The 13,255-nt window shown below is 34.2% G+C and overlaps 1 protein-coding gene across 1 annotated transcript in view; it reads right to left on the reverse strand.

Annotated features, from left to right (window-relative positions):
- The window catches only part of LOC149786248 (uncharacterized), a 25,123-nt gene continuing 11,868 nt past the window's right edge, over positions 1–13,255 (reverse strand). Inside the window, exon 2 of the mRNA XM_089976630.1 lies at positions 1–10,857. Within this exon, the coding sequence (XP_089832756.1) occupies positions 10,088–10,840 (753 nt within the window). The 5' untranslated portion in view covers positions 10,841–10,857 and the 3' untranslated portion in view covers positions 1–10,087. The remainder of the gene's footprint in view (positions 10,858–13,255) is intronic.

Below are 13,255 nucleotides of genomic sequence, written 5' to 3' on the forward strand. Positions count from 1 at the left end.
ACTCAAGTGAATGGTCTTACTTAACATTTAATAAGAAACAGTATGATCAGTTGTCAGTTTTTGTTGTGAAATTTTTGTTTCCTCCTGCGAGTTAGATTGTACCAGAAGTGCCTTCCAGTATAGCATTAGAGGCATCTTATGTTGGAAGCATTTTTGACTTTGGTTGTATCTTGTGAAGATTAAAAGAAAGTTAGCTTGATATAATTAAAAATGACTTTGTATTGTTAGGATCCTTATTTGCCTTTATCTTTGTGTTGCATGTCTTCTTTTGGGTGTTTACACTTACCTGGCACTATATAACCTAATGCGTACATGCATTCCTTTAGACATATATTTTCCCTGCAAAAATACAAGACTGCCCATATATGGCTATTTTCCGTATATGGTCATTTTCATGTATGCTTTGATTCTACAGTGTTTATTGTACTGTCTGTTTAGTATTATTAGTAGACTTATCAGTTTTAGTGGATTCAGTCATTGGTAAAATTTATAGATTTAGAAATTTATTGAAAAGTGATATTTCTGTGGAGACATTTGTTCCAGTGTGTATCCTCAAATTTATATGTACATGGGGAAAAAATGACAATTGTTGCAAAACCACAAATATTGATAAAAGCACAGTATTTTGTCAACATTCATTTGGCACTACATTACAGTTGAATTAATCATTGACACATTTCTTTGGAATTGCCCGTTAATTGGGTGATTTTGTCTTATTCATAACAGCAGTAGACTCCATGGTGTGCACAACCTTGAAAATGTCTTGAATTTTATGGGTAACCTTAAAACTTCCTTAAATTCCACCCAGACTTGAATTTTTTAAAATGGCTTTTAAAAGCCCTTGAATTTCACATGAACAGAGCTTCCTTACCAAAAATTATGTTTGAAGTAGTTTACATTTTTTTAAAACTCAGTAAATAAAGAAATAATCTATACCAGTGCTCAAAGTACTAGCATTACATATTTATCACTATATCTACTATAAATTGGATCTTATGGTATAGATATCCAATCACTGTTTCTGTTACTTGGATCTTTTGGTATAGATATCCAATCACTGTTTCTGTTACTTGGATCTTTTGGTATAGATATCCAATCACTGTTTCTGTTACTTTTTCTAAGCAGCAGAGTGATGATATATTTAGTTGTGAAATAGACAGAAAAGACGATTTTCTAGTTACCAATACAAATGTTCTGATTGGTTAAGGCAAAATAAAATAGATTCTGACATGATGGAAAAGGCAGAGGGATTTCCCAGTTAACAATACAAATAGCCGACATGCATGAATGAGAATTATCCTGCTTAATCATGCCTGGAAAGTGTTTGTGCAATGGGAAGTGGTTGTCTGACTATTTGGGTCAGAGAAACAAAGGGTGATGGGTACAAGGCATACTGTGCATATTTGTCATAAGAATGTAGAGCTTTGGAAAATGGGTGAAATTGCTTTCAGTAAGTGAGATGCACAAAACACTGCAGCATTTGGAATAAAATGCCTTCAGAAATTTCTTCATTGTGAGAAACAAATCCTGTTGGATACCAGCGGAAATGGTAAGTTCGAATATGGCTTAGTGTAAAATGTAAACAATACAGCAGCAATTTCATTACTCTTGTGTACATTTAACTCCATCTCCTCCACCAGACACCCCTTTTACCTCTTCCAGCATCATACAAAGTAATGCTGTCTTGGTTGAAAAAAGGATGTGCTGAAATCTGAAATTTTGTTGACAGTACAAACTATTATAATGCTGGTTATGTTTCCTGATAGCAAGATTGCTAACTGATGTATATGTTGGAAGTGAAAGACTTTTTATTTATATATTTTGCAGTGTCAAAAAATACAGAAACGCATTGGTAAATGGTAAGAATAATAGGTTCAATGGGGTCTCAAAATGGGTGACGAGTCCAAAAGCCCTAAAAAGTCTTTAAATTTCAGTTTGAAATTTCTGTATGAACTATGTAATGATACCCCAAAATTATAGCAAACTGATTTACCATGAATTTAGTTTTGTTGAGCCCACATTAGTGGCAATTGTGCTATTGCAGTCACATTAGTGGTAAGTGTGCTATTGCAGTCACATTAGTGGTAAGTGTGCTATTGCAGTCACATTTCCACCTTTCTTGTCATTATCGGCAGTATAGATTTTCAGGCAATGCTTTGATAGTAGACATGGTGTTCAGGTCCTGGCCTCCTTTTTTCTGTGGAAAGCACGTTTTTAACATGCCTAGTTTAATATATATGTATCATATCTGGTTCTTGTGTCAACAGTAGTTAATGTTTTGGTTCAAATTTTTTGTTATGGAAATAAGCAGAGTCCAACAAATTTCAGAATTTAATAGTAACCCAATAGGCTTCTAGGAATAGAATTACCTCCCCTTGATCATTGCTTGTCACTGCATATGCCTGCCATTAAGGTACTGATGTATATAGTGCCTGACATGAGAAAGACAATAGAAAGAGAACACTTGAAAAAACTCAATATTTCTTGATTTTAAAGAAAAACTTTATTTACATAAAGTTCTGATTTTGTACTGTCGAGCACATCTTGTAGGAAAATGTAAAAGTAACTCCCTTTAATTGATATGAGCAAATCTCCATGTTTTAATACTTGATGGTTTCAGTTTTTACTATCTTCATATGCTGCTAAGCAGTTACTTTCTGCCATGTGTTTAAAATTGGAAAAACTAATAGATTGTACTATATTGGCCAGATTTCTTAAATCTTTCATGCAAGTAATTGAGAGAAATTGATATATATAATAATCTTTATGATTAGTTATGCAATATCTAAATTTGATGAAAAAGGTCATGCAGATGATGCAGTTGCAGATGTTTTTCATCCTCATCTTTTATCATGCTTTTAAACTTCTTATTGTAATGAACATCATTATGCAGTAAATGGCATTGTTTATATTGAAAAGAAAAAAATGTCTCAAATAATATGAATGAAACAAAGCCTACAAAAGTATGACCTATTCTTGATGGCTTAATTCATAATGCAACATTTGTTAATATAGATTTACTTGGTGGATAATTTGATCAAATTACCTGAATTTAAAATTTGGCAACATGTATGTTGTGTGTTTAATGGTACATTAGCACAATCCAGGCATTACAATTTGGGGGGTGGGGGCAGAGTTGTCTAAAGCTCTCACCGATATGGATCACTGCCATCTCACCTTTGTGTGGGTTCGAGTCTCGGGTTTGGCCAATGTGGATATGTGAGAAAGCTTGCTGGTAGCTTCTTGTGGGTTGGTGGTTCTTTCCAGGGTTTTCCCAGGTTTCTTCCTCCACCATTAATATTGGCTGCCATGTATAGCTTAGCTTGTACTGAAAAATGGCATTAAACCCTACAACAACAACAACAACAACAACAATTCTTAGGAAGTTACATATCTCAAAAAAGGTACACAGAACAAGGATAAAGCCAAAATGTGGCCAGAATCTTTAAATAAAAATCCAAGAATTCCAAGACCTTGGCTAGAACACTATTATAGGACATATTCCAGGGCAATAGGATTCCTTTGTTAGTTTTCTCTATGAAGTGCAGTAAGGTGCATTGAACTTGTTCTACATCACTGAGCCAGCAGGGGGATAACACAAGCTATTGAGGATTAAAAGAATCTTCCCTAGAAATAGTGCCTCAAGATCAAGAAAGAAAAATCCAAATGAAATTATACAGAAAAAAACCAACAAGCTTAGTAAAATTCAAGAAATACCAAATGAAATTTTAAAAGAACTTAATGTTCAAAATGTCCTTCAATGAATTCACACCAATCCCAAAAGAGAGTCAGTCCAAAGGTCAATGAGCACTTTGTAATTTGGATTTCAGTGAATAATTTAAATAGATTCCTCGCAATAAATCCAAACACAACTGAAGTTTAAGGATTGAATTATGTTTACTTAGGATTCGTATTTTAAAAAACTAAGATAAGACAACCAGGATTTGGTCATTTTCCCAACAGATTAATAAACAAGTTTACTTAAAGAAAATTATACATTTCAATTTAAATTATTGGACCTTGAACCATACATCAGTAAACAAACTATTTATAACTTGCGAACAAGACCAAAAGCAGGTACACCTTATAGAACCTTCAAAAGTCAAAAAGCCATGTCAGCATGTTTACATAATCTTAAAGTACAGTCAAATGGACAAAAGTTCTGCTTGTACAAATAATTCTTGCAAACTATGATCATGGACAAAAGTTAAACCCCCCCACACACATATGAGCAAAACAAGTTTTTCTTATTGAATCAGTACTCTACCAACCCCTACATCACTTGCATCAACATGCATTTTCAATGATTTGTTGAAATTTGGAGTTGAAAGGACTGGTGCACTTTATATTGATAAGTCCATCTTGAGTTGCAACTGTCAAAATTTATTTTGCTCTTTTTGCGAGTGGAATTTGCGAAAAATCCTTTCAAAACTTCAGACTTGGTATATTTTGCATTCATTGCTTCTTGGCTCAGAATTAATCTGTTTTGGCGACAATGTTCACTTTTCTATAGTCGGTACACATTCGGAAAGTATTACCTGGTTTTAGCACAAAAATATATGGTTTACTCGATTTACTATTGCTTGGTTCAAAATCCTTCAGCAGCAAATATCAAATTTCCTTTTTCAAACATTCCTGCTTGATAGGATTCATTCTGTAAGGTTGCTGTTTCACTGGTGTAGAATCTACAATTTCTGTGTCATTTGTTCTTGTTGGAATATTTGGAAATGAGTGCTCATATTCACACAATAGTTGTTTTAATCTTCTTATTGTGGCTGTTGATATTTTAATATTTCTGAAATCCGAAGATTGGTTAAACCAGAGTCACGACAGTCAGATTTCATGCCATCGTTTAAATCATTAGTGTGGGACAGGTACATATAAATTTATTGAATAATTAACAGGGCTATTTCAATCAAGATACTCCTTGAACATACTTACATGGCAAAGTTGTTTATGTTTCCTCCTCCCAGGAGTTTTAATGAGTGACTTACTTTTCAACCGAACAAGGACTGTACTTCTAAATCATTAGAGGACATTGAGGTATGGGGCAGAGAGCCATGCCTTTATCACCAGGCTGAAAACACATTTATTTTGTCTTTCTGTCAACTTCATTGCTGACTGAGTAGGGTGAAGATTAGTTCTTGCCTCTTCACAATCATTTGACAACTAACATTTCAAATCAGAGACATAAGAATATTAATCTGTAAATCTTAGGTTGAAAAAGGTTTCTCCTCCAATAGGTTAAGTGGTCTAGACGGCTCCGGTGGTCTAGTGATTAGAGCGGGCGTGGGTTTGATCCCCGGCCGAGTCATACCAAAGATTTAAAATAATGGTACTAACAGTTGCCTCGCTTGGCGCTCAGTATTAAGAGGTTGTTTTATGACTGGTCGGCCTGGTGTCGGGATAATGGGACTGGGTGGGACATCATGCTACATGTCTGCGGCATGTTGCCCTAGTGCTGGACATCACTATAAACTGCCATGCTGCAAACATCGTAGCGGTATGACTGAAATATTGTTAAAGCTACGATAAAAATCCAAATCACTCTCTCTCTCTCTCTCTCTCTCTCTCTCTCACACACACACACACACACACACACACACACACAGAGCTTCAGTGGTCTTTGTCTATTAACAGCTCCATCAGTCTATGGACAGTATGTTAAAAAATATTAGTTCAAAGGTATGCAAACCTAATGATTCTTGAACCGATTCTATAACAGGAAACGATAGGAAATGATCACCTTCATCGGAATCTTTTCCTGTATTAAAGCAATATTTTCGAATCATATTCTCCAAGGTCTGATGAAATATTTCCAATGTCCCTTGACTTTCAGGGTAATAGGCAGAATACTTAAATTGTTTGATGCCTAATTTATGCATAATTTCGAAAATTACAGGCATAACATTTTACCTTTACTAAGATTTGACAGATTTGTGAAGACCAACAAGTGTTAAAAAATTTTTATCAACGCTTTTACTATTAATCTTTATATCAAAGAAATTGCCTCAGAAAATCTTGTGGATGCGCACATTATGGTCAGCAAGTATTGTGCCTAACTAACTTGATCTTGTATAAAGGACCGACACAGTCTACCAGTCTTCTGCTAAATGGTTGTAAAATGTAGGAATAGGTAAGGTTGCAGATGAGCTCTGGGCATCTTCAGGTTCGGTCTCTATTTTCTCATAAAGACCCTATTTTTCACAAAATAACAAGCTGTTACTTGTGTGGCTTTAGTTTTGCTAATATTTCTAATATTTGCTAATAATAGATATCTGAAACAGGATCTTGTTCCTATTCAATGAGTGATTGTCTTTTGTCAACCTGATTAGAATTGAAGGAATGAGTAGTAACAAGAGGATCATTGTGATCAATATCTCTTGATTGGTCAATACCGTGAGCAAGTGACCTCGTCAAAAGACGGGCCAATACACGTGGCAGCTACAGGGTAGGATTTACAACAAAGTGGAGAACTTGCTGGTTTCAATTGAAGATTTGTCAAATATGTGAAATTAAAATACCAGGACTAAGAAAATTGCGAATCGTTGAATTTAACTTTTAATTTTTCAGGTATATTTAAAATATTCATATCCCGGACGAGTGTCCCCAATTTCTGTTACGAATCTTTGGTCTTAAACTAAATAAAAGAAAAGCAAAACAAAAAAGCTTCGTAAATTTCATGGCATTTCCATCAAAATGATTCAAGTTTGAGTTATAACAATACCATTCATAGAAAATTAAAGTCTTACAAATCTCTCTCTGATGGACATACACACACAGTGACAGCTCATTACCATGTTTATTTTCTTCCTTTATAGAAAATACCATCATTCATAGCTGTACCATGTTGTCAATATCGTGAGTCTCCATTGATTCTCTAACGTACTATTTGCAGTATTCCATTAAACTTCGTCTCGTTAAGATATTGATTACAGTTCCGAATTCAAATTTAACATATCCCCTGGCTTGATCTGAGGATTTATGGAACCGTTAAAGAACAATCTTTAAATTATTTTAAAAAAAATAAATTGTTACTGTACAGATACATGCACTATTGTAGATTCAAACAGAAGAGTAGCACGATGAATTTTTCAGCTATACCAATGGCTTTTCAATTTGCAGTCTATTTTCCACTCATTTAATTAATTGTATGACTATCTATTAATCCTACTGACTTTGAAACATACTGATGTTGAGTTATCCAGGTTTGAGATATTCGATGGCCTATTTGTTCATTAGACACGTGAACCTGAACCTTTTGTTGAAAGGCAACTGTTTAGGAAGTACATAATATTAATAAGGTATTAGCCATGAATGTGGAATAATTAGCCATATAACTTTCTTTATTTCTTCTTCTTTTTTTAAAGTTTTGCAGCAGATTAATAAACTGAAGGTCACTGTAGAAAGTACACCTCTCTTTTGGGAGAATGTTTACAATAAAAGAAGCACAAGTGAAAGCATCATTATGGGGTTCTTTTCACCATGAACTGGATAACATAATTGTTCGTTGGTCACATCGTCCCATCTTCCTAAAAAGGATATAAAAAAAATCTACAAAAGGTTTACATTCACGTTACCGAATATAATTATTTTATTTTATGAATGTGTTTACATTATGTATCTCGTTTAAGTAAAGTATTAGTTATACAAATGTGGCTGAGAAACCACAACAAATAAACTCATGCGGTCTTAATAAAAACCACTTGATTTGAGGATTTCATCCGTATTCAACGGCATTGTATGCAGGTATTATCCACTTTGACAGACCATTTTGTTATTCAGTTAATTATTTCTTCTTTTTTGTTCATTCTATATTGATTTATTTTAAAATGCTTTTCATATATTTGACCATCCCTCCCAACTTCACCCCACCCCCCAACAAAAACAGTACAAGACAATTGCTACTGAAAACGAAACAGACTACACAATAAAAGTAAAAACCTATAAGCCTATTGAAAGGTATAAATATAACATTATACAAACAGAGTTGCACCTTGAGCGACGGTTTGCATTTTTGCCCTATGTTCCCCAAATCTGGACCCTGTGTTCTCCACGAGTTTTTTCGTCCCGAATATTTTTCTTTATACTGCTTCTAAATTTCATTCATGGATGTCCATTCACGACTAGGTTGGCGCAAACAATGGTCAAAGTAAGAAAAAGGGACAAAAATTGTAACATGGTAATGATTATCCACATCTGAAATTCTATCACTGTAGTAAGAAATATTTAGAAGAAAAACTATACGGTCCTATTAGGCATGGTTGGCAATGGAGATATTAGGTGGTTGAGTGCATTATAAATATTTGTCAAATGTTTCGATGGCAGTCAAAATATTTTTACAATTCATACGTTGCCAACGTGAACGAATGCTAATCATCCATCTGCGATGGTAACATAACTGTTAAGGACGTAGTTCAAAGTAATACAGAACAAATTGTGAATCAGATATCAGGAGGAGAAAAAAAAAAAATAACTGTAAACTCCATTTCCAAAGTCACGGTTGCATGTCATACGATGCGGGTTAGTCTATTAATATTTCCAATTTCCATTCTAAATGTTTTATACAAAAATTATAAACTGTTGTCATTCTTTAATTACAGATCTATAAATTTAACATTAAAAATAAAATGAAAACGTTTTTGTTTTGTGTATTTTTATGAACTTGCTTTTATGTGGACAGCCACTTGCGATTTGTTAAAAATGTGTAAGCCCTGTATAAAACATTTAACCACTATACTGGTTAGAAGCTCCGCTTTTAAGATGGCGCTCTGCACTTTCGTTTTTTGTATAAGGATATATTTGTAAAGAAAAATAATTTCCCAGTATTTCTTCACTTGTAATCCTGACTATTTAGAAAAGGACCTTATTTATCTTAGGTATTGTTGAAATAACATATAATTCCTATTATTTTGGTGTATGATTTATTGATGTAATATGGGTTAGAGAGTACAGAGCTTGGCCTTACTTCAGACGTGCGTCTCTCATAAAACTGCTAGCTCCGCTTGATCATTTTCAGTCTTTGGATATTAGAGGAAAATTGCAAAATGACTACCCAATAACTTGTTACTTTTTATATATTTTTGTATTTTACATTTTCAGAAGCTGGTATTGCCTGCTTTTGCAAAATTCGTTTCCCTTATTTTATTAATTTAAGATAGTTTACTTAAGACTAATTCAGACATTGTTCGGGCACATATGAGCAGACATTTTGCTTTACCGTGTGATTAAGATTATGTACAGTTTCCACAAGTACAACAGGTAAAGAAATTTCAGCCTCAGTACATGAAAATAACAGGTATTCCAACTTTTTCACATGGACGTTATAAAATACTAATGACTTCTTCTTACACATGTCACTCTCTCAGAAGTTCTTGAAATCTGTAGAGCGCCCGCTCGTAGACCGCATGTATTATTACTGTATTATTTAAGTTTGGTTGTGTAGCTGACACAATTAAATGTTACTTTACTAATCTCTAATCTACACATCTTTGTGGTTTTGAGATGTATCCATATAAACATGGGTACTAATTTTATATGCTACTGCACTAATTTATAATCTGTACAATGTCTTTGTGGTTTGGACATGTATCCATAGGAACAATGGTACTAATTGTCTATGCTACTGCACTAATGTATAATCTGTACAATGTCTTTGTGGTTTGGACATGTATCCATAGGAACAATGGTACTAATTGTCTATGCTACTGCACTAATGTATAATCTGTACAATGTCTTTGTGGTTTGGACATTAATCACTAGGAACAATGATAATATTTGTGTTACTTCACTAATCTATATACTACATGATGTCACTGATTCTGAGATCGCACGTTGGTATATGCGTTGTTTTAATTGCTCACAAAAAATATGTCAATACATTGAAATTGATGTTTTCAGTTTTCAGATGATAACCTTTAGGACAAGTGGATTTATTGTGAGCGAACTGTTTATGCTTTTTTCGGGGGGGGGGGGGGTGTTGGAAGGTAGGAATGTTGCAAGCATATTGTCAATCAAAAATCAATCGTATCAGTAGACTGTTCAAGTTGTTGCATTGTTTGCGGTGCGTTGGCATAGTTCCAAAGCACTAGAAATTGAAGTGAACGCATTCGTCGCGTTTCCTAGGACCTGCAACACCTTTAAGCACTCCGCTATTTTCAACTGTCAGAGAAAAGTTTCGATTCCTTTGCCTTATACATTCTGTACAGTATCTCTCGCCTAGAACGTCACAGTACTGCACACTTGACGAAGGTAAATTCCTCGGTGTTAACGTTTTTGTTACTTTCTGGCACATAGCTGGGGACAGGTAATTTCCCTTGGCTAAAGTCTCAGTATATATGGTGCTCGCGTATCGAAACCGACAGTCTGCACATGTCAAAAATCTGGCATATACGTCTGGCACATGAACTTCGTCGTGGAAGAATCTTTCCAGCTTGCCTGTACGACTTACATATTTATTCACATAATTTTTCTCCTGAATACTTAGACCTTCATGAACCATATCTGGTAGCCTTTGAGACTTTGGTGGCAATATCACAGTGTTCTCTTTCAAAAGTCTTCCATAAGATTCATTAAATTGCCGATCATGCAGACCGGTATATACAACGACATTGTGACAATATTTCTTATGTGGTTGAAATTTCGCCGGAACTTTCCAAAGCTTTCGAACGTTCTGTCTCTTTGTGCGGTCGAAAGAATTCGCTAACTTTGGGCAGCATTTCCTTGTGGCACGAGGCATATTGTTGACCTTGGCATTTCTATAGTTGTCGCCATCCTTGAGATCTGAATTGGTCCTCAGCTGTATTACAGGAAGTCTTAATATCGTCTGGCACTTCTGCATGAGCTCAGAACTCACTCCTGCAAAACAGGAAATACTGCTTTAGTTTGTAACGAGAAAGAATCAAGACCAGCACAAATTAACGTCGGCTGCATAGCCATTGTGTCTTTTATGCATTGTCGATGTCTGTTTTTCAGTTCGTTTATTTTTTTCAGCCACTAGTTTACCAGTACAAATGAATTATCTTTCTTACTCAAGGCAAGTGGATCTTTTTATAATAATCAGAATTCCTGACGTGGAATCGAAAAATCCCATCAAAGCAATGCACATGATTCATATTTAATTTATAATTGAAAGTTTACACACATAGGCAATGGTATGCAATTATTTAATTGATATATAATTCAATTTAGAAACATTTTATTGAAAGAATTATAAAAAAACATGTCATTAACTTTGCTATCCAAATAGACACGGTTGGCTTCAAATAATCTTTCAACATTAGAAAGCATTGCTGTTGGTATCGAGTTGAAGGCATCGTTACAACTTTTAGTCAGTATTTAATACGTCGTATAAACCATACGAGTTACAAAGTGGGTATCTTCCACCATCCACTAACACAATATTATTATTCGTACATTTAGAAACACCTAAATAATGTTTAAAAAAGTTGTATTACACAATTTCAATATCTCTACTAATTTCAAATCACCAAATTTCTTACTAATAGTCAGCAGTTTGTTTTGGCACAAAATCAAAATTTAAAAACGTCCTCTACACTAAAAAAGCCAAATCGGTTTTAATAATTCAAAATCCTTTTGAAGTTTCTTTCTTGTCTGTGCCGCTAGTATCTGCTTTGCATTCGTCCGAACAAACTTTGGGGTGAAAAATAATCCCATATACTTAAAGTAAGGCACATATTCAATACGTCTTTCTTTGAAAACCAAACCTCCTTTTGATTAATATATCACCATTTCTGAAAACATTTTTTAAGTTTAAGCCATCACCCTCGACGTAACGTGTTGCAAAAATATCTTTGGGATCTTTTGAGGTAATTAGATCTATATTGCATTAGAGCTTCAGCTATGTAATCAAATAATAAAAAGGGAAAACATTATAGGGCTCAAAACACATCTTGTACCTAATGTGCATTCGAAATAAGTAGTTAAACATTTAGGTGCTCGGACACAACTTTTCAGGTTTCTATACATATCTCTTAAAAAGTTTATTATTTTACCATTCATACACTTACATATTAATGCCGACCATAATTTATCATGCAGTACGTTATCAAAAGCATGCTTAAAATCTACAAATAATAAACGTGTGTTTTTTTTTTTTTCCTAAACCCTGTTTGTGCTTCGTCTATCAGACCATTGTCTTCCGCCCACGTGTAAACAGAGCATTTAATATATCTCTAAAGGTCTTGTATAGAATATAAATAAGGAAGATGCCTCTAATTGTTTGGATCACTCTTGTCGCCGTACTTATAGAGAGAGAATGTTCTTCTCTAATAGCAAAATCAAGGGTCTGTTAGCACTTGTTAGGCTTATATTAATCAGGAATTTACCCAACAAGCGTCGGTTGTTAAACCGGTCAACGTACTTTTTCTTGTAGCTATTTATATAGGATGGTCATAACAATTTATGGACGCGTATGTTGCTAGTAGCGTAAAGATTTTTTAAATCCCAAACTGAGCCTGCAAAAAATTCACTGACACCTTACCAAGACCATTGTTAAAAATACGTCTTGTTTGACCATTTCAAGCCATTTCAATTTCACTGTTAACAATTTTGACAATGTTTCAATAATTTATGAGCTCTTTATACTGCCATAAGAGTATAATATATAGTTAAAATAAATAAAATCTTTATTTAAATTTTAATTTTTGTTGAATTTTATTGACAAAGAGAAATAGGTTCAACTTATTTAAAAACTATAGTCATAAACAAAGTGACTTATTATAATTTCAAATATTGGAATGCTGCTAATTATCAGGGAATTAACAAGGGACATTACGTGTGACACAAAAATAAACTTTACTCGGTGTCAGAAGTAAAAAATATGAGGTCGAGACTTCTAAGAGTCAAATTTACTGAAATACCAAGGCAGGTATTGAACACCCGAAGAAGCCATTTAGAGCTTAGACAAACAAGAACGAAAGTAAATATGAATGAGGTCTGAAATGTTTTAGACCAAGCTCGTCGATGCAATGGTTGAAATAACGCAAAAATAAAGAATGTTTCATTTGGAAAAACAGGGGGTGGCGGGCACGTCGAAAGATTGGAAATTCCAATCTGAATATAATATTCACTATGACCTCCTAAAAAGGAGTGGACTATAACTCTGTTGGTGACAAGAATTTTCAGGAATCCAAGATAAGACAATTTCTCCTGTCTTTTTATAATTTAACTGCTGAGTACTAAAACCATTTCTGATATTCTTTACAATCTCCAAGATACCAAACTTGGTTACAAA

Source organism: Sinohyriopsis cumingii, chromosome 12 (assembly GCF_028554795.1).
Source record: "Sinohyriopsis cumingii isolate HCF-2022 chromosome 12, ASM2855479v2, whole genome shotgun sequence".
NCBI lineage: Eukaryota > Metazoa > Mollusca > Bivalvia > Unionida > Unionidae > Sinohyriopsis > Sinohyriopsis cumingii.